Below are 27,031 nucleotides of genomic sequence, written 5' to 3' on the forward strand. Positions count from 1 at the left end.
GAGAATGGATGTGAGGAGACTTAATGATTGAATGTATTGTTTTGGCTTATTCAAAAAAAAAAAAAAAAAGTAATCTGACTTACATTTCCTTTACACAAAGACTTTACTTAAAAACTTTAGACCTACACTATCGTTCAAAAGTTTTAGATCTGTACTTTTTTTCTTTTTTTGCTCACCAAGGCTGCATTTATTTGATCCAAAATAAATAAATTTTTTACAATTTAAAATACATGTTTTCAATTTAAATGTATTTTAAAATGCAATTTATTCCTGTGATCAAAATTTTCAGCATCATTACTCTAGTCCAGTGCTGCGTTCCAGTCCAAAACTGTCATGCCCTTCACTCACAAACTTCCCTCCGTCTCGTTCACTCGGATGTACGTCATTGCGAGTGCCCACTACTGGCGGAAACTGCAATGGGCTGAACTGGAACGTCCTAAGCCCTTGATCACTTGGAATCAGCTGTGGAGTTGATTTATTATTTACATTTTTTTTTTCCTTTAAGAATTAGTTTAATGCAGCATCCAAATGTTTATGTGTGTTTGGGTTGTTTTAAACAAAATATATATATAACTAGAATGTACATTTCCTGAAGAAAATGTGAAGTGGTGCTTGCAGTGGCAAAACTCGCCACTCGGTTGCTAGGGTGTTATACATGATTGCATACGAGCCAACAACCATGTCTGTACGATGTTGTGGAGCTGAAATATGGCTTCTATATGTTGCAATATGGTTGCTAGGTGGCTCTAAATGGTTGCTAGGGTGTGAATACACAGTTACCATGGTGATATTTACAGACTGTTTTACAACTGAAACTAATGAGGCAACCCCCATCTCTATACAATATTCTGATGCAGAGATGTAGTTCTTGTAAAATGGTTGCTAGGGTACTCTGTTTGGTTGCTATGGAGTTGCTTGGCAGCTGCTAATGATGAAACTGCACAGGCTTCTTGTCAGTATGAATGATATAAACCAACTCCCATCTCTATACGATGTTCTGATGCAGAGAAATACGTTTTGCTAAACGGTTGCTAGGGTACTCTGTTTGGTTGCTAGCGAGTGGCTTGTCAGCTGTCAATGATGAAATTCCAAAGGCTTCTTGTCACTATGAATGATATAATCCAACTCCCATGCCTCTGTGACATTCAGAATGGAAGATATGCCTCTTTGGATTTTGGTTGCTAGGGTACTCTGTTTGGTTGCTATGTAGTTACTTGGCAGCTGCCAATGATGCAATTCCAAAGGCTTCTTGTCACTATGAATGAGATAAACCAACTCCCATGCCTCTGTGACATTCAGAATGGAAGATACCCCTCTTTGGATTTTGGTTACTAGGGTACTCTGTTTGGTTGCTAGGGAATGTCTTGGCAGCTGCCAATCATGAAACTCAAAGGCTGCTTGTCAATACGAATGATATAAACCAACTCCCATGCCTCTGTGACATTCAGAATGGAAAATATCCCTGTTTGGATTTTGGTTGCTAGGGTACTCTGTTTGGTTGCTATGGAGTTGCTTGGCAGCTGCCAATGATGAAACTACAATGGCTTCTTTTCACTATGAATGAAATAAACAAACTCCCATGCCTCTGTGACATTCAGAATGGAAGATATCCCTCTTTGGATTTTGGTTGCTAGGGTACTCTATTTGGTTGCTAGGGAGTGGCTTGGCAGCTGCCAATCATGAAACACCAAAGGCTTCTTGTCAGTATGAATGACATAAACCAACTCCCATGCCTCTGTGACATTCAGAATGGAAGATATCCCTCTTTGAATTTTGGTTGCTAGGGTAATCTGTTTGGTTGCTATGGAGTTGCTTGACAGCTGCCATTGATGAAACTGCAAAGGCTTTTTGTTACTATGAATGATATAAACCAACTCCCATGCCTATGTGACATTCAGAATGGAAGATATCCCTCTTTGGATTTTGGTTGCTAAGGTACTCTAATTGGTTGCTAGGGAGTTGCTTGGCAGCTGCCAATCATGAAACTCCAAAGGCTTCTTGTCACTATAAATTATATAAACCAACCCCCATCTCTATACGATGCTCTGATACAGAGATATAGGTCTTGCTAAATAGTTGCTAGGGTACTCTGTTTGGTTGCTATGGAGTGGCTTGGCAGCTGCTTATGATGAAACTCCAAAGGCTGCTTTTTCAGTATGAATGATATAAACCAACTCCCATGCATCTGCGGCATTCAGAATGGAAGATATCACTCTTTGGATTTTGGTTGCTAGGGTACTCTGTTTGGTTGCTAGGGAGTGGCATGTCAGCTGCCAATCATGAAACTCCAAAGGCTTCTTGTCACTATGAATGATATAAACCAACTCCCATGCCTCTGTGACATTCAGAATGGAAGATATCCCTCTTTGGATTTTGGTTGCTAAGGTCCTCGACAATGGTTGCTAGGGAGGGGCTTGGAAGTGTTGAGGTGATTCATGATTGGCTGTTTGCTGCCCCGAGTCAAATGAGACCACCCCCATGTTTCTATGACAATTCAGTCCGGAGATATCTCTTTGAACTCTTTCAATGGAAGTCAATGGGACTTGTTGCTAAGGTGCTCTAAATGGTTGCTAGGGCGTGGCTTGATAGCTTCACAATGATCCTGAGAGACTGATTGGTCATCTGAGTAAAATGAGCCCTCCCCCTTGTCTCTATGACACTGTGATCCAGAGCTACGTTCAATACAAAGTCCCTATGCAATTTACCATAGTAGGAAAAGCATGTGTGTTTCACGGGACGTTCCTTCCCCATAGTAAGTCAATGGGGCAACTTTGGGCATCTCCTGCCCCCCAGGGGTGCAACTTTTACCCCATTGTGAGGTATGTTCTTACAGAGCCTGTCAGCCTCTTCAAATGTGGCAAATCACACGTTTCTGCAAAATCCTCGCTCAGAGCTATGTGTGGTCAAAGTTCGTTGCAATGTTAAGTCAATGGGACTTTTTTGGCCGCTTTTTCGCCCCTGGGGCGAACACCGCACCCCCGATCGCTTATAAAAGTCATAGCACACCTCTCCTTAATGAGCCGGTCGATTTGACACCTCACTCAGGGGTCTGTGACAAACGGTGCGGGGCGAGTTACGCGCCAAACTTTGGGCGGAATAATAATAATAAGAAGAAGAAGAATAATAAGTATGAGCAATAACAATAGTGATGCTTTTAAAAAAGCACCACTAATTAATATATCATAGAGTTGTCTGTTGTGGTGGTGATTAGATGAGATATGTGGTGACGTCACAATCGTACTGCATTGTGGGACATATAGGTGCCTGAAGTGTACAGTTGAAGCAGACTCGCTCCCTCGGTCAAAATCGAGGGAACGAGGGTCTGTCCATATAAACTTCCCTCGTCCACTTCACGAAGTGGAACGCACTTCAAAATGGCGGCAGGGATTCCCCCAAGGGGAAGTGCTTAGGGAAGTTCGCAAGTGCGTGTCTAAAAGTGGACTGGAACGCAGCACAGGAGTGCCCAATCCTGCTCCTGCCGATCGACTGTCCTGCACAGTTCATCTCCAACCCTAATCAAACACACCTGAAGCAACCAATTAACGTCTTCAGGATCACTTGAAAATTAAAGTCAGGTGTGTTTGATTAGGGTTGGAGATGAACTGTGCAGGACAGTCGATCGGCAGGAGCAGGATTGGGCACCCCTGCTCTAGTCTACAGTGTCACATGATCCTTCAGAAATCATTCTAATATGATTTGGTGCTCAAGAAACATTTCTGATTATTATCAATGTTGAAAACAGTTGATTAATGATGAACTGAAAGTTAAAAAAAACATTTATCTGAAATAGAAAGTTTTTTTTAACATTATAAATGTCTTCTTTACTGTTACTTTTGATCAATATAAGGCATCCTCGTTGACTAAAAGTATTAATTTCTTTAAAAAAAAAAAAAAAAAAAATTAACTCTTACTGAGACCAAACTTTTGAACGGTAGTGAATCAAATTAAATTCAATGCTTTTTAATGCCTTTTTTATGCCACTTTTTACATTTTTAATGCCATACATGACCCATGACTAACCACGGATATTACAGTGCTGTCAATCGATTCAAAAAATTAACTTGATTAATCACACATTTTTTCTCTGATTCATTCTAATGTTTATCATCCGCGTAATGAATGAATAATCATATCATTCATATTATTCATTTGTGTGTTTATCACACTAGCGTACATATTTTGTGACAGCAAATAAAAATTATTAATTATGAAGGCTATATTCAAATAAATTGATAATATAAAACTTTCTTCAAAATTTTCGCAAAATCCATTTAATGACTTAAAAGCTTTTTAATGCCCCGCAGAAACCCTGAAAATGAGTCCCGCTCTTATTCTGAGGAAAATGCGATCTCTTCGTCACTATCCAGGACCAGCTGAAGAGCTTCCTCACCAGTGTAGCGTGTCATCTTCCAAACGCGCAGGAAAGTTAAAACTTATGATGAAACTTAATGATTTTAAGGCACTGTTGGGGGTGTTTACCATTTCGAATAGATCGCCTCAACACATTATCTTATGAATAGCGCACTCTGCACGTGGGTGTGACCACATTAACGATAATTAGCTGAGCCAGGAGAAACTGTACATCTCTTTAGTTTCATACAGATTACATTGCAGGAGAATATTTGTTTTATCTAAAAGTAGACATTTCAAACTTTCTTTAGACGTTTTATGTTCGTGTGATAAGTATTCGCTGAGTTTCAGTTCATTATTCAGAGGTCTTTCAGAAAGTTTCTCGTGGAGACAGCAACAGCTGAAAGCACACCCTGTTTATTTTCTTTATTTTACAAAACCACAAGGATTTGTTGTTTTTGTGAGTGTACACAAATAAAAGTAGACCCTTTATAGTTTATAGATATGTATAAAGACTTGTATGTATGGCCAAAAATGACGAAGAATTTAAAGTTGTTTACGTGGTCATAAGTTAAAAAAAATCCAGCAGAACGCACCGGCACGTTCTTCGGGCTCAGAGGGTTAATACGCACTTCTTATACTGTGTTTGTTCAGCTCTTACGGTGATTTTCTGGAGTAAAACTGACACTTCATCTTTTGTGTGATGTACAATAAACTTCATAAAACTCATCAATTTTTGGCCATCATTCAGACGTGGTCTGCTACAACAGGCTTGTACTAATAGTGGATAAAAGCAAGATGAAAAATAAGTTATAACCGTAATTGAACTAAACTATACATGTTCTATCTCCATACAACATATATTCTCTGGCTCTGTGGGCATTATTGTCCAAATTTGGGTTGAAATGAACACCGCTACTGAGAGTTTCTGTTTAGATATTATCATTCCGTGAGATGAGATTGTCCTGCCACTGAGCGCAAGCTCGTGAGGCTCTGACCTCTGTGCCGGCAGCAGCAGCTCATTTGCATTTAAAGGGATACACACTAAAACAGCGCGTTTTTCTCAGCCCCAAAAAGTGAGAATTTAAAATGCTGTAAAAAATGATCTGTTGGGTATTTTGAGCTAAAACTTCACATACACACTCTGGGGACATTAGAGACTTCTTGTAAAAAGGGGCATAATAGGTGCCCTTTAAGCTGGACTATGACACTGTTTTCTTCTAGATCTGCTGTAAAGCCAAAACAAACTTCATTGCAGATTCTTTCTGTTATCACTGTATAGCTGCTTTGAAACAATCTGAATTGTAAAAAGCACTGTATAAATAAAGGTGACTTGACTTGACTTGAATGTTCTTAGAAAGAGTTGCATCTCACTCCATAAGGGTACTGTGTCTGATGAAGACCTAACATATTCGAAACGTTGCGCTCTTTGGTAAATAATTTTTTTGGGGCCGCATATTCAGTGTGCGGACATTATTTATCCTTTGTTAGTTTATTGTTTATCTTCTTGTCCTGCACCAGAGCCCAATTTGGGTTTTGGATATGCAAACCTTTTTTTGCTCAACTACCATGACACAAATTCCTTTAAAACTCTTACCTGCTGCGTGGATGCAGCCCCTGCACTTGTTGCCATAACAATATACTTGGTTGCTGGGGGTGATGGCTGAGTGGGCGTTCCAGGGCGAGTGGACATGAGGGTGAGCGAACTGGGTACTTTAATGATGCTGGGTGTGCGTGAACCACCTGACGCTGACAATCCACTCTGAGACATTGACAGAGTTGGCCGTGGCTGCAGAGGGACAGAGTGAGCATTCAGGTTTGATTTGAATGATTTTAATAAGGTATTTTTAGAAGAGAACTACTGGTTATGATTTAAACCAGCTCGACAAAAGTTTTATTTCAGATTTACTCACCTGTGTGATAGTGAGTGTGGTTCTGTTAACAGTTTGGGCCTGGAAGGAAGCCTGTGCACGGGCCTTGATCACATGTGAACAGAGCATGGTACCCAGATAGCCAAAATCTGCCTTGTATTGATCCACCACATCTGGTAGTGGCCTAGTTTTAGCAACCACACTTGCACAATGTTTCTAAACAGAGCGAGAGAGAAGTACTTTTGTTTTTAACCAGATAGGAACAAAAATAAGAAAATCTAATTCAATATAATTATACAACATTAATAAAAATAAAAATAATTATATTATTATTATTATCATTTGTATTATTAGTTCTGAGTGTGAATGTGTCCCAGCACAAAGTCCAATCAATGTAAACTTGGTCTAGGACATAGTGGGTAGGGATGATGTGTAGAGACCAATCAGCAATGCTTGGATTGGATTGATTGCTCAGATTGACAGGTCTAATATTTACCATGCGCCATAGAATAGGAGCACACAATATTGAGGTAGACAGATAGCACTGGAAGATCATCTGTCATCCACCAAGATTTTATAACTTGTAATTTATTCTACATAATTATTGTTTTGGTTTGTTGTGTTTACAAGTGCAAGCAGTTCTTACAACAATCATATCACTTATTTGGAAAGGTTTTTGGACTTCTGATTAAAAGGCGCCATGGCTCTAAATGCCATAACTTTTGATTGCTTTGAGGCATCAACACAAATTTTTTCTCAGTTTCAATTGACATGATTGTAAATGCCATTTTTATTTTATTTTTTGTATGACCTTTCATACATACTTTCTAATAATCATAAATTTCAAGCATGAACAATAAAAATATTTATTTAAAAATTTAAATCATTAAAAATACCTACGTAAGTAAGGGGTTAAAATGTAAATTTATTTGCATAAATAACAACACTAATATGAACAAACTTTGCAGCACCAGAACTAGAACGACTGCTCATCAGAATGACTGACCGTGTTGTTGTAAGGTACTTACAAGTAACAGACTCTGGACATGATCGGCTCCAATCTTATCAATGTTAGATACCACTGGCCCATCCATCACAGCTTTAATACGAACACCCTCTACAGACAGACGAGGGATGATCAATGTCTTTATCACCTACATGAAAAGTAAAAGATTTAAGTTTACTCTCAGTGAATGATCAGCACACTGAAGTGATTCAAAATAGTTTACTGAAAAATGTATACAGGGTTATGCAGGTATCAGCACTTCCAATTTAATACTTTTTAAGACCTTAACACACAAAATCACCCTGGACATGTCTGGCTTTAAATGAACTATAGCAGAGTCTATAGAAGTATATAGGAAACCATAGCATAGGTCATTTTAGCATTACCATTTGCTCCAATGATGATAGAAAAAAACCCACTATTGCCTTTCTGTGACTTTCCGATATAAAAATATATAGAGAGAGACAGACCATGGCCGTCAGAGAGAAAGGTGTTAAATACATCATAAATCACTCCCTCAGTATTAGAAACACCCTTGCAGCAGTACTTTTTTCTTTTCTTTTTTTTTGGAAGATTTAATGACAGGGTACTATAACACAATGTATAGTGTTATAAATGTACATTCAAACAAATTTTGGTATATTTTGTAACATTAATACAGCACTGAAATTATATAACAACATAATAATAATAATAATAATAATAATACATTATTATTTGCAGATATAAATAGTAATATAACAAGAGTAAAATATTTCTTTTTTTGGAATACTTTATTTTCAGTTTTTCAGTTTACAAAAACAAAAAACAAAAACAGAAGAACAAGTAGAATAAAGAAAAGAAAAATACCCTCCCTTCCCCCTCCCCAAAAGGGTGCTCCAATATTCTACAATAGATACAGTGAGGAAAATAAGTATTTGAACACCCTGCTATTTTGCAAGTTCTCCCACTTAGAAATCATGGAGGGGTCTGAAATTGTCATCGTAGGTGCATGTCCACTGTGAGAGACATAATCAAAAAAAAAAAATCCAGAAATCACAATGTATGATTTTTTAACTATTTATTTGTATGATACAGCTGCAAATAAGTATTTGAACACCTGAGAAAATCAATGTTAATATTTGGTACAGTAGCCTTTGTTTGCAATTACAGAGGTCAAACGTTTCCTGTAGTTTTTCACCAGGTTTGCACACACTGCAGGAGGGATTTTGGCCCACTCCTCCACACAGATCTTCTCTAGATCAGTCAGGTTTCTGGGCTGTCGCTGAGAAACACAGAGTTTGAGCTCCCTCCAAAGATTCTCTATTGGGTTTAGATCTGGAGACTGGCTAGGCCACGCCAGAACCTTGATATGCTTCTTACAGAGCCACTCCTTGGCTATCCTGGCTGTGTGCTTCGGGTCATTGTCATGTTGGAAGACCCAGCCTCGACCCATCTTCAATGCTCTAACTGAGGGAAGGAGGTTGTTCCCCAAAATCTCGCAATACATGGCCCCGGTCATCCTCTCCTTAATACAGTGCAGTCGCCCTGTCCCATGTGTAGAAAAACACCCCCAAAGCATGATGCTAGCACCCCCATGCTTCACAGTAGGGATGGTGTTCTTGGGATGGTACTCATCATTCTTCTTCCTCCAAACACGTTTAGTGGAATTATGACCAAAAAGTTCTATTTTGGTCTCATCTGACCACATGACTTTCTCCCATGACTCCTCTGGATCATCCAAATGGTCATTGGAAAACTTAAGACGGGCCTTGACATGTGCTGGTTTAAGCAGGGGAACCTTCCGTGCCATGCATGATTTCAAACCATGACGTCTTAGTGTATTACCAACAGTAACCTTGGAAACGGTGGTCCCAGCTCTTTTCAGGTCATTGACCAGCTCCTCCCGTGTAGTTCTGGGCTGATTTCTCACCTTTCTTAGGATCATTGAGACCCCACGAGGTAAGATCTTGCATGGAGCCCCAGTCCGAGGGAGATTGACAGTCATGTTTAGCTTCTTCCATTTTCTAATGATTGTTCCAACAGTGGACCTTTTTTCACCAAGCTGCTTGGCAATTTCCCCGTAGCCCTTTCCTGCCTTGTGGAGGTGTACAATTTTGTCTCTAGTGTCTTTGGACAGCTCTTTGGTCTTGGCCATGTTAGTAGTTGGATTCTTACTGATTGTATGGGGTGGACAGGTGTCTTTATGCAGCTAACGACCTCAAACAGGTGCATCTAATTTAGGATAATAAATGGAGTGGAGGTGGACATTTTAAAGGCAGACTAACAGGTCTTTGAGGGTCAGAATTCTAGCTGATAGACAGGTGTTCAAATACTTATTTGCAGCTGTATCATACAAATAAATAGTTAAAAAATCATATATTGTGATTTCTGGATTTTTTTTTTTGGATTATGTCTCTCACAGTGGACATGCACCTACGATGACAATTTCAGACCCCTCCATGATTTCCAAGTGGGAGAACTTGCAAAATAGCAGGGTGTTCAAATACTTATTTTCCTCACTGTATGTAATGTAACAATGTCTTCGAGGTCAGTCACATTCTAATATCACATTATCCACATAATATAGATAGGGTTGCCAGATTTTAATAAAGGTATTGTATCCCTTTCTAAGGCTATATGTTATTTTTTCTAAAGGCACACATCTATTCATTTCTAAATACCACTTAGTTATAGATAGAGGGGAATCAGACTTCCATGAGACAGCAATGCATTTTCTGGCCACTGCCAGAGCTATCTCCAGAAAATGTTTCTGAAACCTGTTTAATATTTTATCAATTTTCATGAAGTTCCCCAGCAAACAAAACTCTGGGTTAGGGATGTTGCGGTGACGGATTTTTTCCACCGGTTAATCGACGTGTAAAAAAACCGGTAATCCCGGTGTCACCGGGGTTGCGTGTCGGGGATTTCGGGTGGCCGAAAATGCGGACGTGCACACGTCTCAATTTACTTTCACTTTAATTAGCGGCAATTCAGTAGCATTTGTTTGAATTAATCATGGGTTAATTTATTTTATTCTTAATAAAAATACACAAAACAATAAGACACTTGCTTGTATTACACACATCTTTATTGCAAAATGAATAATAACTTAACACACCATGTAAAAACTAAACAAAAGCACTTATGAAACACCTTTAAAGTGCATTTATTAACAAAACGAACCACTGCACACATCGTGCAAGTATCAAACAAGAAATTATATTTTAAAAAATCACTATTCGTTAAATAAAGTGCCTGCCTTTTTCAGCAAAAAAAAAAAAAAAAAAAAAAAAAAAAAAAAAACACACCGCACAACCATCGATTATGAAACGAACGAACATCAAAAACTTAGTTAAATAAGGTAGCCTACCCGAATAATCACTGGACACTTAAGTGCAAAAAAAAAAAAAACTAATATAAAAATTAAACTCACGTTTGCATTTCTCTTTGAAACCAGATCTTCCGCCATCCTTTGCCAGTTAGCTCGCCTCACTCTCCTCAAATGATAAATGAAATCGGACACCTGCTGCTTTACTGCGGCGCTCGTTCCGCTTACGCTAAATTACGAAGGCACGTAGTCACTAACTGAATTAAGTGCTTTATTACTATAGGCTAAAACTTCAACACGATGGGGACGGTGCCGGTGGTCAAGTGCTATGACCGGTAGGTGGGTTAAACACCGTGTATCACCGGTAACACCGACTATCGCAACAAGCCTACTCTGGGTCAACCGGTAATGAAATTTGTGTAATCTTAGTCAAGACACTACAAAAGTCAATCCAGAAATCTCGTACTTTTACACACAACCAAGTACAGTGTAGGAAGGAGCCCACCTCTATTGTACAGCGGAAGCATGCATCAGATAGCTCAGGTTTGAACTTACGAATCTTCTCCGGAGTTAAATACAACTTATGGAGGAAATTATAGTGGATAAGTCTATACCGTGCATTAATAGTGGCAGATAAACTGTCTTTACACAACTCTGACCAAAGTTGATCTTCAATTGTGGTGAGTAAAATATTTGTCTTAATTCGCTTTTATGCATCTAGCCTATTTTCAAGTAAGAAATACTACAGAAATTGAATAGTCATCAAATATAAATAAATAAAAAACTGCATAGCTTTCACTAACTAAATATTCTACAAAAGCTATTGGGTCAAAGGCAGCGAGTGATTCTCTCCTTGTCTTTTGTTGTTTGATTGCAATGGCAGACAGCAGCAGACCTGTGTATTAGGCTGCTGTCACTTTAAGAAATACTACAGAAATTGAATAGTCATCAAATATAAATAAAAAACAACTGCATAGCTCTCACTGTATGAACTAAATATGCTACAAAAGCTATTGGGTCAAGGCAGTGAGAGATTCTCTCTTTGTCTTTTGTTGTTTGATTACAATGTCAGAGCAGCAGACCTGTGTTTTAGGCTGCTGTCACTTTAAGGCTGAATGCACAGATCCAATATAATGACCGACGTGCATCCGATTTTCTCCCTATTGTTTACGTTCACTTAAGACATGACCGACTGTGTTAACATGAATACTCATCAAGTCGGCTTGGCTTTCAGAAGGCTTTCAGTGCGCACTCTTCGAGTATGTTGTGTAACCCGTCAGCATGTGAGTGCTGAATTCAGATCTCTTGCACTGTTAATTGCAATTTTACTAACTTATCAAGCACGTTTTGCCTTTTATTTTCTCATTCACCCATGTTTCTTTATTAGTCAAACGGGTCAGTTACTTTAAAGCCCATGTTGCAGTTTTTTTTATTATTTTTTTATTAATATAACCTTGTATGAAAATACCATATGAAAAGTAAATGCAGGATTAAAAATTGTTTTGCAAGACATAAGGGCACAAATTGAATACAAAACGTGACAGTTTCCTTGACCGTGTTGAAAAAACGCTTTTTTTCACCATCGCATCATATGACGTCACATGAGGGAGTCGTTTGCCGGCTCTGCGTTCGCTTAGTGCGGAGCATAGATATAAACACTAGATGTCGCCTTGTATACGGCAGTTCATTGGAACGAATGCGTCAATAGAGCCGCCATCTTGGAACAGGGGAGCCCCTCCTCTTTAATGCATCAGCGTCAATGTAGGCAAAGGTCTAACGGAAATAAAATCACCATAAATCGTCATGAATGTTTTTTTTTTTTTCGTTCCAACGGTCAGACATGTATTTATCATCGAGTCCAGAGAAAATTTAAGGTTTTGATATTAAGATAATCTACTTCTTTTTCAAAATATGATGCATAGTGCTATAGGCCTAAGTTTATTGGTCACATTCTTTCACTTGAGTAAACTTAGAATGAACTATCGCTACTTATTATATATATATAAATTAGCAAAACTTGGCCACTAAATATTTAATATTCAATTATTTTAATGATCACAATTAAAGTTTTAATTTTATTAAATTGAACAAGCGCAACATTTAGCATTCAATCAAATATTCTAAAATATGTATTATTAATAATAATGTTATTTCAACATAATATCTCGTTATTTCGACATAATATGTGTGCGTGCAACAAGCAAGATGTGCATTTGTAAATCCGGTGACACGCGTGCATTGATTTTTTATTAATAAACTAGTGTTTTCTTACAGTGTCGACTCGGCTGCAAAGATGAAGTTGACGATCACCATATTCATAGTGAACGCGCGAGAGAAATGCACATAATGGATTACATAATCAGAGAGTAGCCTTTTTCTTTTCGTTTTGAATTATTTCGTTTAAATACATTTCAAGCTTTGTGTATTTGATGTATTTCTCATGTCTGTGTGAGGCATACCCTGAGTTTCGTTAAGTTAGGATGAGATGCGCTCCAGTTCACGTGCAATGCAAGTGACCGCGCGGGCGCCTCCATGATTATATTGATATATACTTTTTTTTTTTTAAGATACAATTTATACAAAACGAAATTCACTTTAAAGAAAGGCTTTAAACAGTTGACATTTTCACAAATTCCAGTGTCCTTCCACACCTCCATCCTCAGTTTGCAAGGAAGAAACAAGCCCTTGAGCCCACTGTATCCTTGTGCAAAACGTACACATACATAGGATTTGTGGAATTCTGTGTATAATAATCATGGATGTACTGTTTGAAGATTGACAGGGAGAGGACAAGCATACTATTAGGACTGCACTTACAGGTTACAAGCGCCACACTGTTTTTTTTTTTTTATTAAAAAGTTTGAGTAGGCTACAATTGGTAAAAAAATCCAAAGTTAGGAACAACACAGCCAAAAGTGGGTATTGAGGATCAACTCCTGCATATTGTACATTTTAAACACAAGGGTTATTTTCAAATAATATCTAAAGAGTACAGCACATTCAGAATTAATTTTGACAGCAGTCAGCTTGTGGTTCGGCCGCCAGTGGGAAACATGACGCTCACGGATCCGTCAGAGATCACTTATTGTACATCTGTTTTACAAAATGTGCCTCGTCTTAATTTAATTCATTAACATATCCTACATAAACTTGTAATGTAATGCATTTATGTGTTTGTTATTAGTCTGAAGCCGACACTTATTATTATTATTATTATAAATATAATATATTATGTTCTATAATTCATTTTCAATCTGTACAAACCGACTTTAATGTTTGTGTTGGCTGTTTCTACATATAAAGTTTTTATACAGTAAGACAGTTGTGATTGTGATAAATTTTTTTTATTCATCGTCACCAAATGGGTCAATTCAAAGCCTTTATAAAGTCCTCCTTCCTCTGGAAACTGTCTCCTAATGGCTGACACACACAACACATGCAGGTAAGGGTCTAAGTACTAGCTTTGCTATTGCCTGATACATGATGATAATAATCTGTACAGTATTGTGATCTGAGCATAGTGTTGTACATATCGTCGGCTAACGTGAATACATCTATAAGCTAACACTGTTCTCTCGCCCTGTTCTCCTCACACCACAACTCACCATTGTTCTGTCTAACCCTGGCCTGTCCTGCTCACTTGGCTTCATATCAGGCTCATAATTATATGATATCATCATATATATCAATTATATATGAATTATATATATCATACGAGTAAACATTTAGGCTACAATTCCCCCAGCTTTCCGAGCTGTCATTGCGATCCGTTTACTTTGACCGCTCTCCCTCATGTTACGTCACTTCCGGTTCGGCGGTTTTCAAATGCGGAAGTAAAATTCTCTCACAAAAACGACTCCAGAAGCCTAAATAGCGTTTTATAAGTATATGTTTATATTTAAATCTAGTTCCTACATTATTTTTCTATACATTGGCTTACTGGGTACTCTAACCTGCAACATGGGCTTTAAGCAGTCATGGAGCAACGTATTGACACGGCTGTAAGATTTCAGAAAGCAACAAGTAACAATAAAATGTTAATCGTCACTGCGGTGACTGTTCGGTTGCATTTTATGGCCTTCAAAACGTGGATTTAAGACATTTAAATGCTAATTAATGCCTTATTTTTACATCAACAAATTTAAAGGGATAGTTCAGCCAAAAATGAAAATTAGCCCATGATTTACTCACCCTGAAGCCATCCCAGGTGCACATGACATTCTTCTTTCAGACAAATACAATCGGAGTTATATTAAAGACACACAATGCAAGATTTGAACCTTAATATAACAGCTTTGAATTCGTTTCGATGGTAAACGAATCAGTAGGGCGAATCACCCCGATAGCAAAGCGGGGGGGGGGACACCGATGGCAAAACCAGCAATGCAGGTTTAAGAGGTGGTGCCGCGCCAAATCTCGCGAGAATCACGACTTGCTTTACGGCACAACGTCACATACATCAACAACATATGAAGCAATACGACGAAGAAAACGCGGTCGGAAGAGTCAAGGAAAAGAAAACGAGAAACTGGCCGAGTGAGGAACCAGACAAGAGTACCACTCGGTTAGGCTTTCACTCGTTGGCGAGAGCTAAAAAGCAGCAAAGGATGCAACAGCGATGCTGAGTGCAGAGATGGCTCTGCGTGAGTGGTATTTACAACAGTAACGTTAAATACAAGTTCTCCACAGTGACTCTAGGGGTCTCTGTTTGACAAAAACGGAAACCGCATAGTATGCCTTTAAAAAATGTCCTGGCTCTTTCAAACTTTATAATGGGAGTAAATGGGTATATTTTTTGGAAGTCCATCAAAGCGCATCCATCCATGATAAAAGTGCTCCACAGGGCTCTGGCGGGTTTGACTGGCCTTAGTCGACTTGTGTACGGCCGTCTGCCGGAAGCTAGTTATTTTAGTCGATAAAGTTTTGAATATGGATATTTTTCTTACACGAAAGCATAGCTTCACTTCAGAAGGCCTTTATTAACCCACCAGAGACCTGTGGAGCACTTTTATCATGGATGGATGCACTTTGATGGACTTCCAAAAAATATACCCATTGACTCCCATTATAAAGCTTGGAAGAGGCAGATTTTTTTTTTATATAACTCCACTTGTATTCATCTGAAAGAAGAATGACATATACACCTAGAATGGCTTCAGGGTGAGTAAATCATGGGCTAATTTTCATTTTTGGGTGAACTATCCCTTTAAGACATTTTAAGACTTTTTAAAGACCCGCAGACACCCAGTTATAACTAAGCAATATGGTACATGAGGTTGTTGAATATAGTGGCACTGTTAGGAACAACGCAAGGTTGGGACTATATTCACAAAAAAGCATGCCTCAAATGCCTTACTGCTTATTAAAACAGTAAGGCATAGTAAGCAAATTCATTATTCATTAAAGGTATAGCGGAGGATTTTCTTTTTCCGGGTGGATCATCAAGACTATTGGTCCTCCTAAGTGTCAATCATTCTGGTGATATGTTTACGTAAGGCCGTCGTACGTGCTCGTGCACACGATTCACACGATGGCGTGCGCTCAAAACACAGGTTGGGCATCCCACTGATGCCTCAGTCGCGAAGTTTCTACTTGACAGGTAAAGTTTGGCATGCTATTTGGAGAAATCCATTTAAAATCACTGCTAGTAAAAGTTAATGTAAGCTATGATTAGCTCGTGCATGCTCTCTCGTGCACACGTTTAATAGGCGTTCCCTCTCGGGAGCAGGTAGAGTGTTGCGCATGTGCATTTTTTCAAAAAGTGGAGAGGGCGGTTCTTTTTTAAAATTCGGGAAAATCCTCCGCTATACCTTTAAGTGTCAATCTTGACATCTTGACAAAGTGCCCTGATTATTCTTTTTTGAAAATTACCTTTCATGCAGAGTGTAATATAGCGGTTTCTGAATGTAAAATGTTTTGCAAAGTTTTATAGATCAAAGTGCACGACAAATAAAGTTATTGTCTCCTAAACTGCTGAAATGAGTCGTTAGCAATTCCAGTCTCACTTCCTGTTACATACCTACGTAGCAATATAACAAAACTTCATAATGTCAGCCAACACTTTAGTTGTAACCTGGAAGAGTTTGGTTTGTGTTGTCAACATGTCGAGAATATGCTGTTTTCAGTGCTGCAAATCCACTTTGCATGCACTTCAAAAGGATGAGGACTCACGCTGGAATTGATACGGAAAAACCAACGCAATCGTTCATAGAAATGAGGTGTTGTACAATGTATTTAATGAGAAAATTAAAGTGGTTTTTGACCTTGGATGTAGAGCTTAAATTCTCTGCCCAAGCCCGAGCCCGGACTCGACCCGGCCCGCCGATATTTCCCGCCACTGTCCTCGGGCCGGGTCGGGCCCTTGATAAAGCACGTCACGTGTCATGTGCAGCATCTCGTCCACTCGCAGTCTCGCACGCGTCACGTGACGCATCACACCTGCTGTGCGTGCTGTAGGCTATTCTGTTGCTATTCTAAGTGCGACATGGAGCTTGAAGAAGCAAAGAAAAAAATTTAAACAGGAGAATTAACTTTGAGCAAGTTTGGAGGAAAATTTAACATTTTAAACTAGTCGTGGGGAGTGACAACATATGTGTTGGCTTTGTCTCGTGCATTAAATGCGGCACGCTGCTCACCTATGACAGCAAAAAAACGGGGACTTCGACGATGAACAGACACATGAAGCAGTCTTGCCATGACAGAAATTATTATAGTAGTCAGCCTCAGGCCTCAATATCCTCTTTTGTTACTTTTCCAATCCATTCAACTATTTCTGAATAAACAAACAACGCAGTTTACATGCTTCTTCCTTGTCGCATTATTCATTAAGATAATAATTAATGAATGCACGCACAATTATGAACTTGATAAATGTTACAGATATGTTTTACTATGCACAAACAAATGCCTTTCAACTTACATGTGCAAAATTCTGAATTAAATGAATGTGCTGCAATTTGTACAAAAAAAGAGTCTGTAGTAGCCTACGTGTTTTAGCCATTAAATAAGCACATAGTTTCAAGTTTGTTAAGTTTTGTTTTGAAGAAAGCTTTTCTTTAAAGTGAATTTCGTTTAGTATAAATTCTATCTTAATTTTAATACATTTTTCATCACCCAATTGCCTGGATTTAATACATAAAAGCAATATAGCAGACAATATAATCATGACATGGAGTCGCCGGCGCGCCGCGGTCACTTACACCATTTGAAACTCGTAACACATGCTGTCACCGAATTTACAAATGCACATCTTGCTTGTTGCTCACACACATATTATGTTGAAATAACAATATGTTGAAGTAACATTATTAATAATAATTAATCTTTAAGAATATTTGATTGAATGCTGAATGTTGTGCTTGTTCAATTTAATAAAATTAAAACTTTAATTGTGATAATTAAAATAATTGAATATTGAGTGGCTAATTTTTGCTCATTTATTAATAGTATTTATATAATAAATATAACTGCGCAGCTCCCCCTGTAGCCTAAATGATCTAGCACAGCAGCACCTGCGTTAAAAAACAATTCTGGCGCCGCCCCTGGTTATAACGGCCCACATATTAAAAATGGTCGGGTTTAAATCGGGCTCGGGCTCATAATTACAGTGAACGTGTCGGGTCGGGCCGGGCTCGGACACAATGTGCTCAGGGCTCGGGTAGGGTCGGGCTTGATTTGTTGGGCCCGATTTAAGCTCTACTTGGATGCATGTAAACCTATTGTAGGAGACCTCCAAAACGAATTAAGAACCTTTAAAATAGCATAACAGAGCTATTATGGGCTTAATGAGTGCTGCTCTGTAATGTGATCAACAAGCGTTTACTACACTGGGTATTTTAGATAAATATTTTGGATGCTGACCAATTAGCATCTAAGACCAGAAGAAAAATTACATACATTAAGTATCAATTTGCTTCCACAGCATTAAATATGGTTATAGTAGACAGTGAATGAAGGAAACTCACGTCATGCCCAAGTTCAGCAAGTCCAGCAATGCAGCCATAACGAGTCGTCCACTGAGTCCTATCATCCAACAATGCCTGACAATTAGAGAAAGTCATATAAAAATGATGGACAATTTAAGCTTCTTAGATTAATTTCAGTTTTTTTGCTTGTCAGTTGTATTTGTTTCAATTGGATTAAACAAATAATAGTTTGTAAACACACCAGCCACAACGTGAGCACGCAAACACACAGGGTCTACTACCTTAGTAAAGGTCTTGGTGATACGAGACTGGATGTTGTTGGTGGTTGTGCTGAAAGTCTTGCAGCTCTGAGCCATCAGCCGAGCAGCAAAGTCTCGCAAAGCCCAGTGATTGTCCACGTCAGGCCTCAAACATAACTGCTTACTGACAATACACGTCACCACTGCCGGGATCAATTCATGGAGCTGAAAGACAGCAGAAAACAAAGGGAGTTTCTATTAAAGCAGTCACATTAAGAAAAATAGCATTTGCCTTGAATTTTTTAGATAAAACAGTTAATACTATGAAAACATACAGTAAGTTTAAAAACTAAAAAATTCCTTTCTAGTCCAAAAATAGTCTTATTGTACATCCAAAGAAGTCAGCCAATCATAAAACATGTTTACATGGAAACCTTAAAGGTATAGCAGCTAAACAAATCAAGGATCTTAATTCTAAAGGTCGGGGGTTTGTTAAAAAACTAAATGACCCCTTTAAAAAAGTAGCTTTTCATAAGGGAAGTAAATATGTGTATGTTATTGTTAGTATGTAGTGTGAATAACTCACATATTTCTCTAAATATAGTGTGGGATTGTCCATTAAAGCCTTCACCATCCTCATCAAGTATATCAGCAAAGCCAGGTTATTCTGAACAACATTTACACGCACCTGAAAAAGAGAAAGAGAAAACACTTACTCCTGTGACACCCATATAGAGGAAGGAACACAGGCCCGATTCTACAGGTGCTAAACACCCTCAAATGAAAGCAAGAGCACCCTCAGTTTAAACTATAATAACAGCATATTGGCGAAACATAGGAACAAACTCTTCAGTGCAAATCTGTGTTCGTGCTCTAGAGAACGTCAAAGGTTTCTTTGCAGCGTGTTTTTGCAGCGTTGAGCAATGTAGTCAATCACAGAAATGTCTGTTGATCTCTTGAATTCAATGGCAATCAGTAGTGTTTAAGTTTTTGTTTAGTGCCAAGTCCTGCATGCTCATGAATCATTATTTGGTGGACAAATTAATTATAAAGGAAGTTTTCTAAGGTGAGCAGCAGAAGTCTATGAGATTTCGCTTAACTGAAATGAGTGACAACTTTTTTACTGATTATAAAGGGAGCATTTTCTATATTTTCAATATTCTATTACATAGTATGACCTACATAACTTTAAGTATGCTACTCTGACCCTTATTGGCATTGAGTGTACAAGTTCACAACAAATTTTCACATCTAACTCCTGGAAGATTACCTCCTACTGTCCTGATGTTTGACTGGGAGTGTTGTTACAAAAAACGAGTTGGATGTGCCAAATACACCCCTTCAGGGTAAGTTTCTGATTTTTTTTTTGAGTATGGCCCTGTATGACATCATAAAGGACGGAATTCCTTGTATAGACAATTCTCCCGGAAGAGCGCGTGCACACATCAACCAGAGCGAGAGCAAGAGTACGCCCATCGACGTGCTTCGTTCAGGTTACAGAAGTTGTTGGCAGCTCAGGTCTTGCTTGAGAAAGATTTGTCATTTTGTTTTTAGACCACGAAATCAACAATGGCACCAAAGAAGTGTGTTTTTGGTTGTGAGGGAAAGATAACCTTGTTCAGCTTCCCAAAGAACCCAGCGTAAGGGAACAGTGGATGCAGTTTGTTTTTCCAGGGCAGCAACGGAGTTGTGCAGGTGTGTTTGTTTGTTCCCGGCATTTCGGTGACGAATGTTTAATAAACAAGGCCCAGTTCAACGCTGGATTTGCAGATCGTTTGAAACTGAAAGATGGAGCGGCCCCAGCAATAAAAGATTCTGGTCATCAGTCGGAACTGCGGGCGGTAGGGCTGGGATATATATTGATTTTATCGATTAACTCGAATGTGTAGTTTACGTCAACTTGTTTGAATGAAAATCGGTTTTCTCTTTAACATCCGCCGACACTCCCCTCTGGGCTCCCGTAGTTCCGAATGGGCTCAGCGTTTGCCATAGAGATACACAAACAACAAGGCAAATGAACAAGACCGCACAAGCACAACCACCAAAAACATTTACAAACTGAATCCACAGGGCTGCCAACTCACCGTGAGACTCACGCAATTGTCACTTTTTACACACTCTCACGCCACACATCCATTTTCTCATGCAAAGAAAAATCGCGAAGCAAAGAGGACACTGACACCGACAGACAAGACATAGAAGGTTACTACTGATATGAAACAAATTCTCAGCTCTCAGATTCTGTCAATTTAATTACGAAATTCAAACAATAAACACCGTTTTGGCGCTTGTAAATGTGACGTGACAGATCCCTAGATTAACATGAGATTGACGTCATTGACAGGCGATACAAAGACACAAGCAGTTACGCTGGTTAAAATAGCTGATTTCTCTGGATTTAAACATTGGGTCTCATTCACTAATAATTGCGTGGATTATTTCGTATTTGTACGCACAGGAGAACTTCTCACGAAAAACCTCCGCCTAATTCACAACACATTCACATGCACATGAATTTGTTCTTAACATCGTTCTGATGTTAGTGAATTTGGAGTATTCTAAATGAGAATGCACAAGGTTAGCCATTTGGATAAAACACGCCCAAACCATATCCATATAAGGGCTTTCCGCAAACGCTTTCCTTACAGCCTTTCGTTACTCTCGTAAAACTTGCCACTGTTTGCAGACGAGCTCCCGTCCGATCCTATATTTTTTCGTACATTTAGAATACATTTTATTGCGAAAGTTTTGGTGAATCGTGAATTGTCCTTAAAATAGTTTGTACGCACATTTCACACACAGATTTGTGCATATGCATGCTTAGTGAATGAGACCCATTGACAAAGTTTACAAGTGCACCAATAATGTGATTATTTGTAATTAGATTAAGGTCTTAAAGGGTTAGTTCACCCAAAAATGAAAATTCTATGTCGTTCTGACGTAGAACCTAGAAGCGCTGCACTGTTTACACTATGTCAACAGTGTAGTAGAATGACATGGAAGAGAAGAGATTGTTGAATAAAGTATTCTACTATTACTAGTATTCTAATATTAAGGTTGAACTACTGTAGTCACATGGACTATTTTAAAGGTGCCCTTGCATGGATTATTTTATTATTTTAGAATGTTTCCTGGGGTGCCCTTATAATGTTAGTATGTTAGAAATAAAAGGCATTTTTCCTAGCCTGATTTTAGGCTGATTTTTAAACACTCTGTTTGAAGGGGCGTGTCTGCTGTAAGACTTCAGTGTAAACGCCCACTGCTGTGATTGGCTGCTGTGAGACTTCAGTGTAAGCCTGTTGATCACGTGAATGAAGATCTTATCATTGCAACGCAGTTTCTGCACTCTCACTAATGATTTCACCAATGCAAACATGATGTACGTACAGTTAGAGCTTCGTTGTGCAGTGTAACAGCGTCATTGATTTCATAACGAGATTTGGCAAGTGTCCAGATATTCTCGCACTGTGTGATTGACAGCTTGGGCAACTGGAAAGGGATTGTTCTTTGATCGCTATCTGTATATTAATCACAGTTTAAGTAAGATTATTTTCATCCTACTAAGAGAAACGACGTGAAGTTGATCGTTTAGTCACTGGCTTGATTTACTGATGCATAAACAGTATTGAACGACTTTGAGAGAAAGATTATCTGTCTGAACTTGAACAATTACACATCAGACATTCACATAACCCACTGCTTCTTCAGAGGCTCGGATGAAGGAACTAAAAAAATACCTTTGTGTTCATTTGTACATCCAAACACTGAGCAACTGCCATGTTTCGCGCGTTTGCAAGCCATGATGTCTCTCGAAGAAAAATGATTCGGACGATGATTTGGCTGCGCAGTTCCGCCTGGCCTTGAACATAGGCTGGCATATGCACATTTTTGGAGCCGTACATATTAATGATCCCGACTGTTGCGTCACAGTCGGTGTTATGTGGAGATTCGCCTATTTTTCAGGGGTGTTTTTCAAAAACGAGATTTAAATAAGGAGAAAACAATGGTGTTTGAGACTCACTGTATGTCATGTCCATGTACTGAACTCTTATTATTTAACTATGCCAAGATAAATTCAATTTCAAATTCTAGGGCACCTTTAATGATGTTTTTACCACCTTTCTGGGCCTTGAAAGTTGCAATGATGTTGCTGTCAATGGAAGGACAGAAAGCTCCAAGATTTCATCAAAAATATGTTCATTTGTGTTCCGAAGATGAACGACATGAGGGTGAGTAATTAATGACAGAATTTTCATTTTTGGTTGAACTAACCAAAGATGTTTACATGACAAGAGCAGAACTCTTCACTCCAGTTACATGCAATTTTTTTTATATTTTCTGATTATTCGCTATCAAGTATGGTTATACCACACTCAGATAGGCATACAGTATAGTATGCATGTTACCGGTCATTGTTTAATCTACTCATATCAAATTCAAAATACATTTTTATGGATATTATTCAGCGCCGTGATGAACATCGCAATGCCGGGTTTGCCCACACTGCCGTTGTGTTCTTTGTGCTGTCTGGATGAAAATACGGAGCAGAGACTGCGCAGCGAGTTGTGGCGACAGAGTTTGGTCGATTTGGAGAAGAGAAAAATTCACAATAATGTCACGGAGTTCATTCTTGAAGTAACCGAGCACATGCGCACTTTGGTCAGAGCGGTAATAATGAGATTAAGGTGTTTACATGCCTGTTTATTGCAATTAAAATCGGCATACTCCACATAGTTTAATGCGAATATGGTTATTACGATTATGAGCTTAATCGCATTGGTTTGATCAAAGTATTGCGTTTACATGAGGTAAAGTTTAATCGCAATATTGCCAAAATCCCATTATAATTGCATTATGAGGATGCACATAAAAGCAGTGAATGTTGGAAACATTTAGGATAATGTAAATACACAGGTCAACTATATAATCAAATCTATAACATTGTTTTAGTGTTTTTTGGGGGATATTTTAATACAAAAATCTTACATATTGTGCCTTTAACTTTGTACCAGAAAGTTTTTATTTAATTTTTTAGGAGGTTTAGGAAACTTTCAGGAGGTTTTCATTTCAAATTCATTTTTGCTACAACATTTTATCACTGTTATAAGAAAATCTTATTTTACTGATTAATATTGACATGCTTCTTTGGTAATTAATCAAGCAGACTTGCTGGAACATTATATATTCAAAGAACCCTAATATGTCTTCTATGTAAAGAGTAACTGCTGAATTAGTTACATTTCAGGGGTACTCATTGTACTCATTTATGCCTAGTACTGTATATACAGAGCACTTTTCACAGAGAACATATAGTCATTCATAATTCATAATTTTAATAAAAGTTTTGCTTTTCATGCTGCTAAGAGAACCAACAGTCACATACACACTGCAAAGTTTCGGGAATGACATCCATATTTAAATGCGGGATATACTCTCAAAATTGTAATGATTAACACAGTGATAACTATAGCAATGGACAGGACAAAATTTTTTTCAAAATTAGGCAATGTAAATGTAGACTAATAGATAAATAGAAAAATGTTCAGTATTTTATGATGACAACTATTTGCTATAAGCCAGCAGCACGTTTATGAGGTTTTTTAACATTAATATGAGTTTCCCTAGCCTGCCTATGGTCCCCCAGTGGCTAGACGTTTTGATGGGTGTAAACCAAGCCCTGGGTATTTTTGAGAAAATGAAAGCTCAGACGGGCGAATCTAGAAATCTTCCCCTTATGTCGTCATAAGGGGAAAGGTCACCTCCCCTTTCTCTTCTTTCCCCGCAAAAAGAATTTGGCCCGCCCATGAGAAAATGAGCTGCGCAAGCGCGATATTGGTTTTTCCTCGAGAGACATCATGGCTTGCAAACGAGTGAAGCATGGCAGTTGCTCAGTGTTTGGATGTACAAATGAACACAAAAGTATTTTTTTAGTTCCTTCATCCAAGCCTCTAAAGAACCAGTGGGTTATGTGAATTTCTGATGTGTAATTGTTCAAGTTCAGACAGATAATCTTTCTCTCAAAGTCGTTCAATACTGTTTATGCATCAGTAAATCAAGCCAGTGACTAAACGATCAACTTCACATTGTTTCTCTTAGTAGGATGAAAAAACTTAAACTGTGATTAATATATACAGAAAGCGATCAAAGAACAATCCCTTTCCAATCGCCCAAGCTGTCAATCACACAGCGCGAGTTTATCTGGACCAGGGGTCTTCAACTAAAATTGCTTGAGGTCCAGTAAATGAACCCTCCTCACCAGTCGAGGTCCGGACAATTATATACCTAAAAATATGAATTGATGGGTTTTACCAGACTAAAGAAATGAGTGTAGATAACATTTTTTTTTTTATTGAACAAAATATAATGTTATGGATAAACATGTCTTTTCATATGTATAAGCAGCCATAAGTAATCCTTCACAAAACTGATCTATTTTTAATGCTGTTCTGTTATGTCCTTTAAGTTGATTTGGTACAAAATATCTGAATTCAACCAGTAACAATGTCTGACAAAAATATGATAAAGGAAACTGTGCAAAATGCCTTCATCTCTAAATCTGCACTAAACATACATTAATTTCAACATTAACAACTTAAAAGGGAAACTAAAGTGCTTTTTTCGGCTGAACTGAGATTAACAATCACAATCAACGCAAACCTCCTTGTATTGTCTCTACTTAACTAAATGTATCTAATGTTGAACACTGCTCTCTTCTGTGCTTCAAGTTGCATTGGTAAAGATAATCAGCAATATCATTCAGAAACACATGCAAAAAATAGTGCCACCAGTGTTGGAAAAATGAAAAAGTGCAAGAAACCCTTTATCTCTTATTTTGTAGTCCATAAAAATGTAAATAACCTCTTATGAAATTTAAATAAAATTGTCTAAAATTCACTGTATTCTCAGTGAACACTCATATGCTCGATGTTGGGCGGCGAATGAGTGAGAGAGGACGACCCGTGTAACTTAGATCGCTCATACTGGGCTTTGAGCTCATTTGTTTTCTGCGCCCTTACCTCGGACTGCTGAGGATAAGTTTCTTCTAAGTGTCTATGTTTAGCTTCGTAATGACATTTAATGTTTCCACTTTGGACAACCGCGACAGACTCGGAGCAAATGAGACACACGGGCCTTGTAACAGTTACATCACGATGCAGGAAGAATAAATGCGTATTTTCCCACCAATTATCTCGGAAAACTCGGTTTTCAGAGTCAACTTTACAAAATTTTGAAAATGCCATTGTTTTTCACTCACTGAAAGTTTTATCTCTCTGCGTTTTTCACTCGCTGAAAGTTTCATCTGTCTGCGCGCTCTCTGCTCTCTTCATTGCACGCATGACTGTGCGTCTGAACGTAGCAACAGTGAGCATAGTAACTGTAGTAGCAACCATAGCAACCCGTTGCGCTGTTGGACCCAAACGGCTCTACTGAGCTGACTTTGATGTGCCTGATATAAATGTGTTTTTATTAGAAAATAGCGGCATTTATTTATTTCATTATGTCAAAAGGCTTCGCGGTCCGTATGGACGCATTTTGCGGTCCGGATTCGGACCGGAGTCCGCCAGTTGGTGACCCCTGATCTGGACACTTGCCAAAACTCGTTATGAAATCAATTACGCTGTTACACTGCACAACGAAGCTCTAACTGTACTTACCTCATGTTTGCATTGGTGAAAGCATTAATGAGAGTATCACTGCGTTGCAATGATAAGATCTTTTTTCACGCGATCAACCGACTGTCATCTGCTCAATGCTCATCACTGCAACCTTTTATGTGATTGGAATAGATCTAAATACTTAAATTTTTCACGATTTGTTAATCCCGATAGCTGTAATAGTAAAAAATATAATAACTGTAATAGTAAAAGTTTTCGAGAGAGTTCCACATGTAATGCTAGATATTTCATATGCAAGCATGTCAGCCAATCACAGCAGTGGGCATTTACACTGAAGTCTCACAGCAGACACGCACCTTCAAACAGAGCGTTCAAATCAGAGGCTAAAATCAGGCTAGGAAATATGCCTTTTATTTCTAAATGATAACAACTTTTGATCTAAAAAACACACAAACATTATAATGGCACCCCAGGAAACATTCTAAAATAATAAAATAATCCATGCAATGGGATTATTTAAGTAATCCTTAAAGACCTTTAAGTAACGACTTCTTGCAAATAGTGTAACCTTGCAAATCTCTAATTGTACATTTCTATTCTTGTTATGGTGGTGCTTAGTAGCCTTACTTACACATTACATCTGTTTTGCAAGACAACCCTCACTCATTTCAAAAGCACTCTCAGTGATTTGATTCTGTATCTGGGCCTGAACTA

At 38.4% G+C, this 27,031-nt stretch overlaps 1 protein-coding gene across 1 annotated transcript in view; it reads right to left on the bottom strand.

The window, feature by feature from the left end:
• Positions 1-27,031, bottom strand: part of taf6 (TAF6 RNA polymerase II, TATA box binding protein (TBP)-associated factor) — a 43,584-nt gene that overhangs the window by 6,164 nt on the left and 10,389 nt on the right. The window contains exons 9-14 of the mRNA XM_084414860.1: positions 19,288-19,389; positions 18,744-18,926; positions 18,502-18,576; positions 7,250-7,375; positions 6,264-6,437; positions 5,948-6,139 (exon numbers count right to left, since the gene is read on the bottom strand). Coding sequence (XP_084270986.1) covers positions 5,948-6,139; positions 6,264-6,437; positions 7,250-7,375; positions 18,502-18,576; positions 18,744-18,926; positions 19,288-19,389 — 852 coding nt within the window. The remainder of the gene's footprint in view (positions 1-5,947; positions 6,140-6,263; positions 6,438-7,249; positions 7,376-18,501; positions 18,577-18,743; positions 18,927-19,287; positions 19,390-27,031) is intronic.

This window comes from Rutilus rutilus (assembly GCF_951802725.1).
Source record: "Rutilus rutilus genome assembly, chromosome: 7".
Classification (NCBI taxonomy): domain Eukaryota; kingdom Metazoa; phylum Chordata; class Actinopteri; order Cypriniformes; family Leuciscidae; genus Rutilus; species Rutilus rutilus.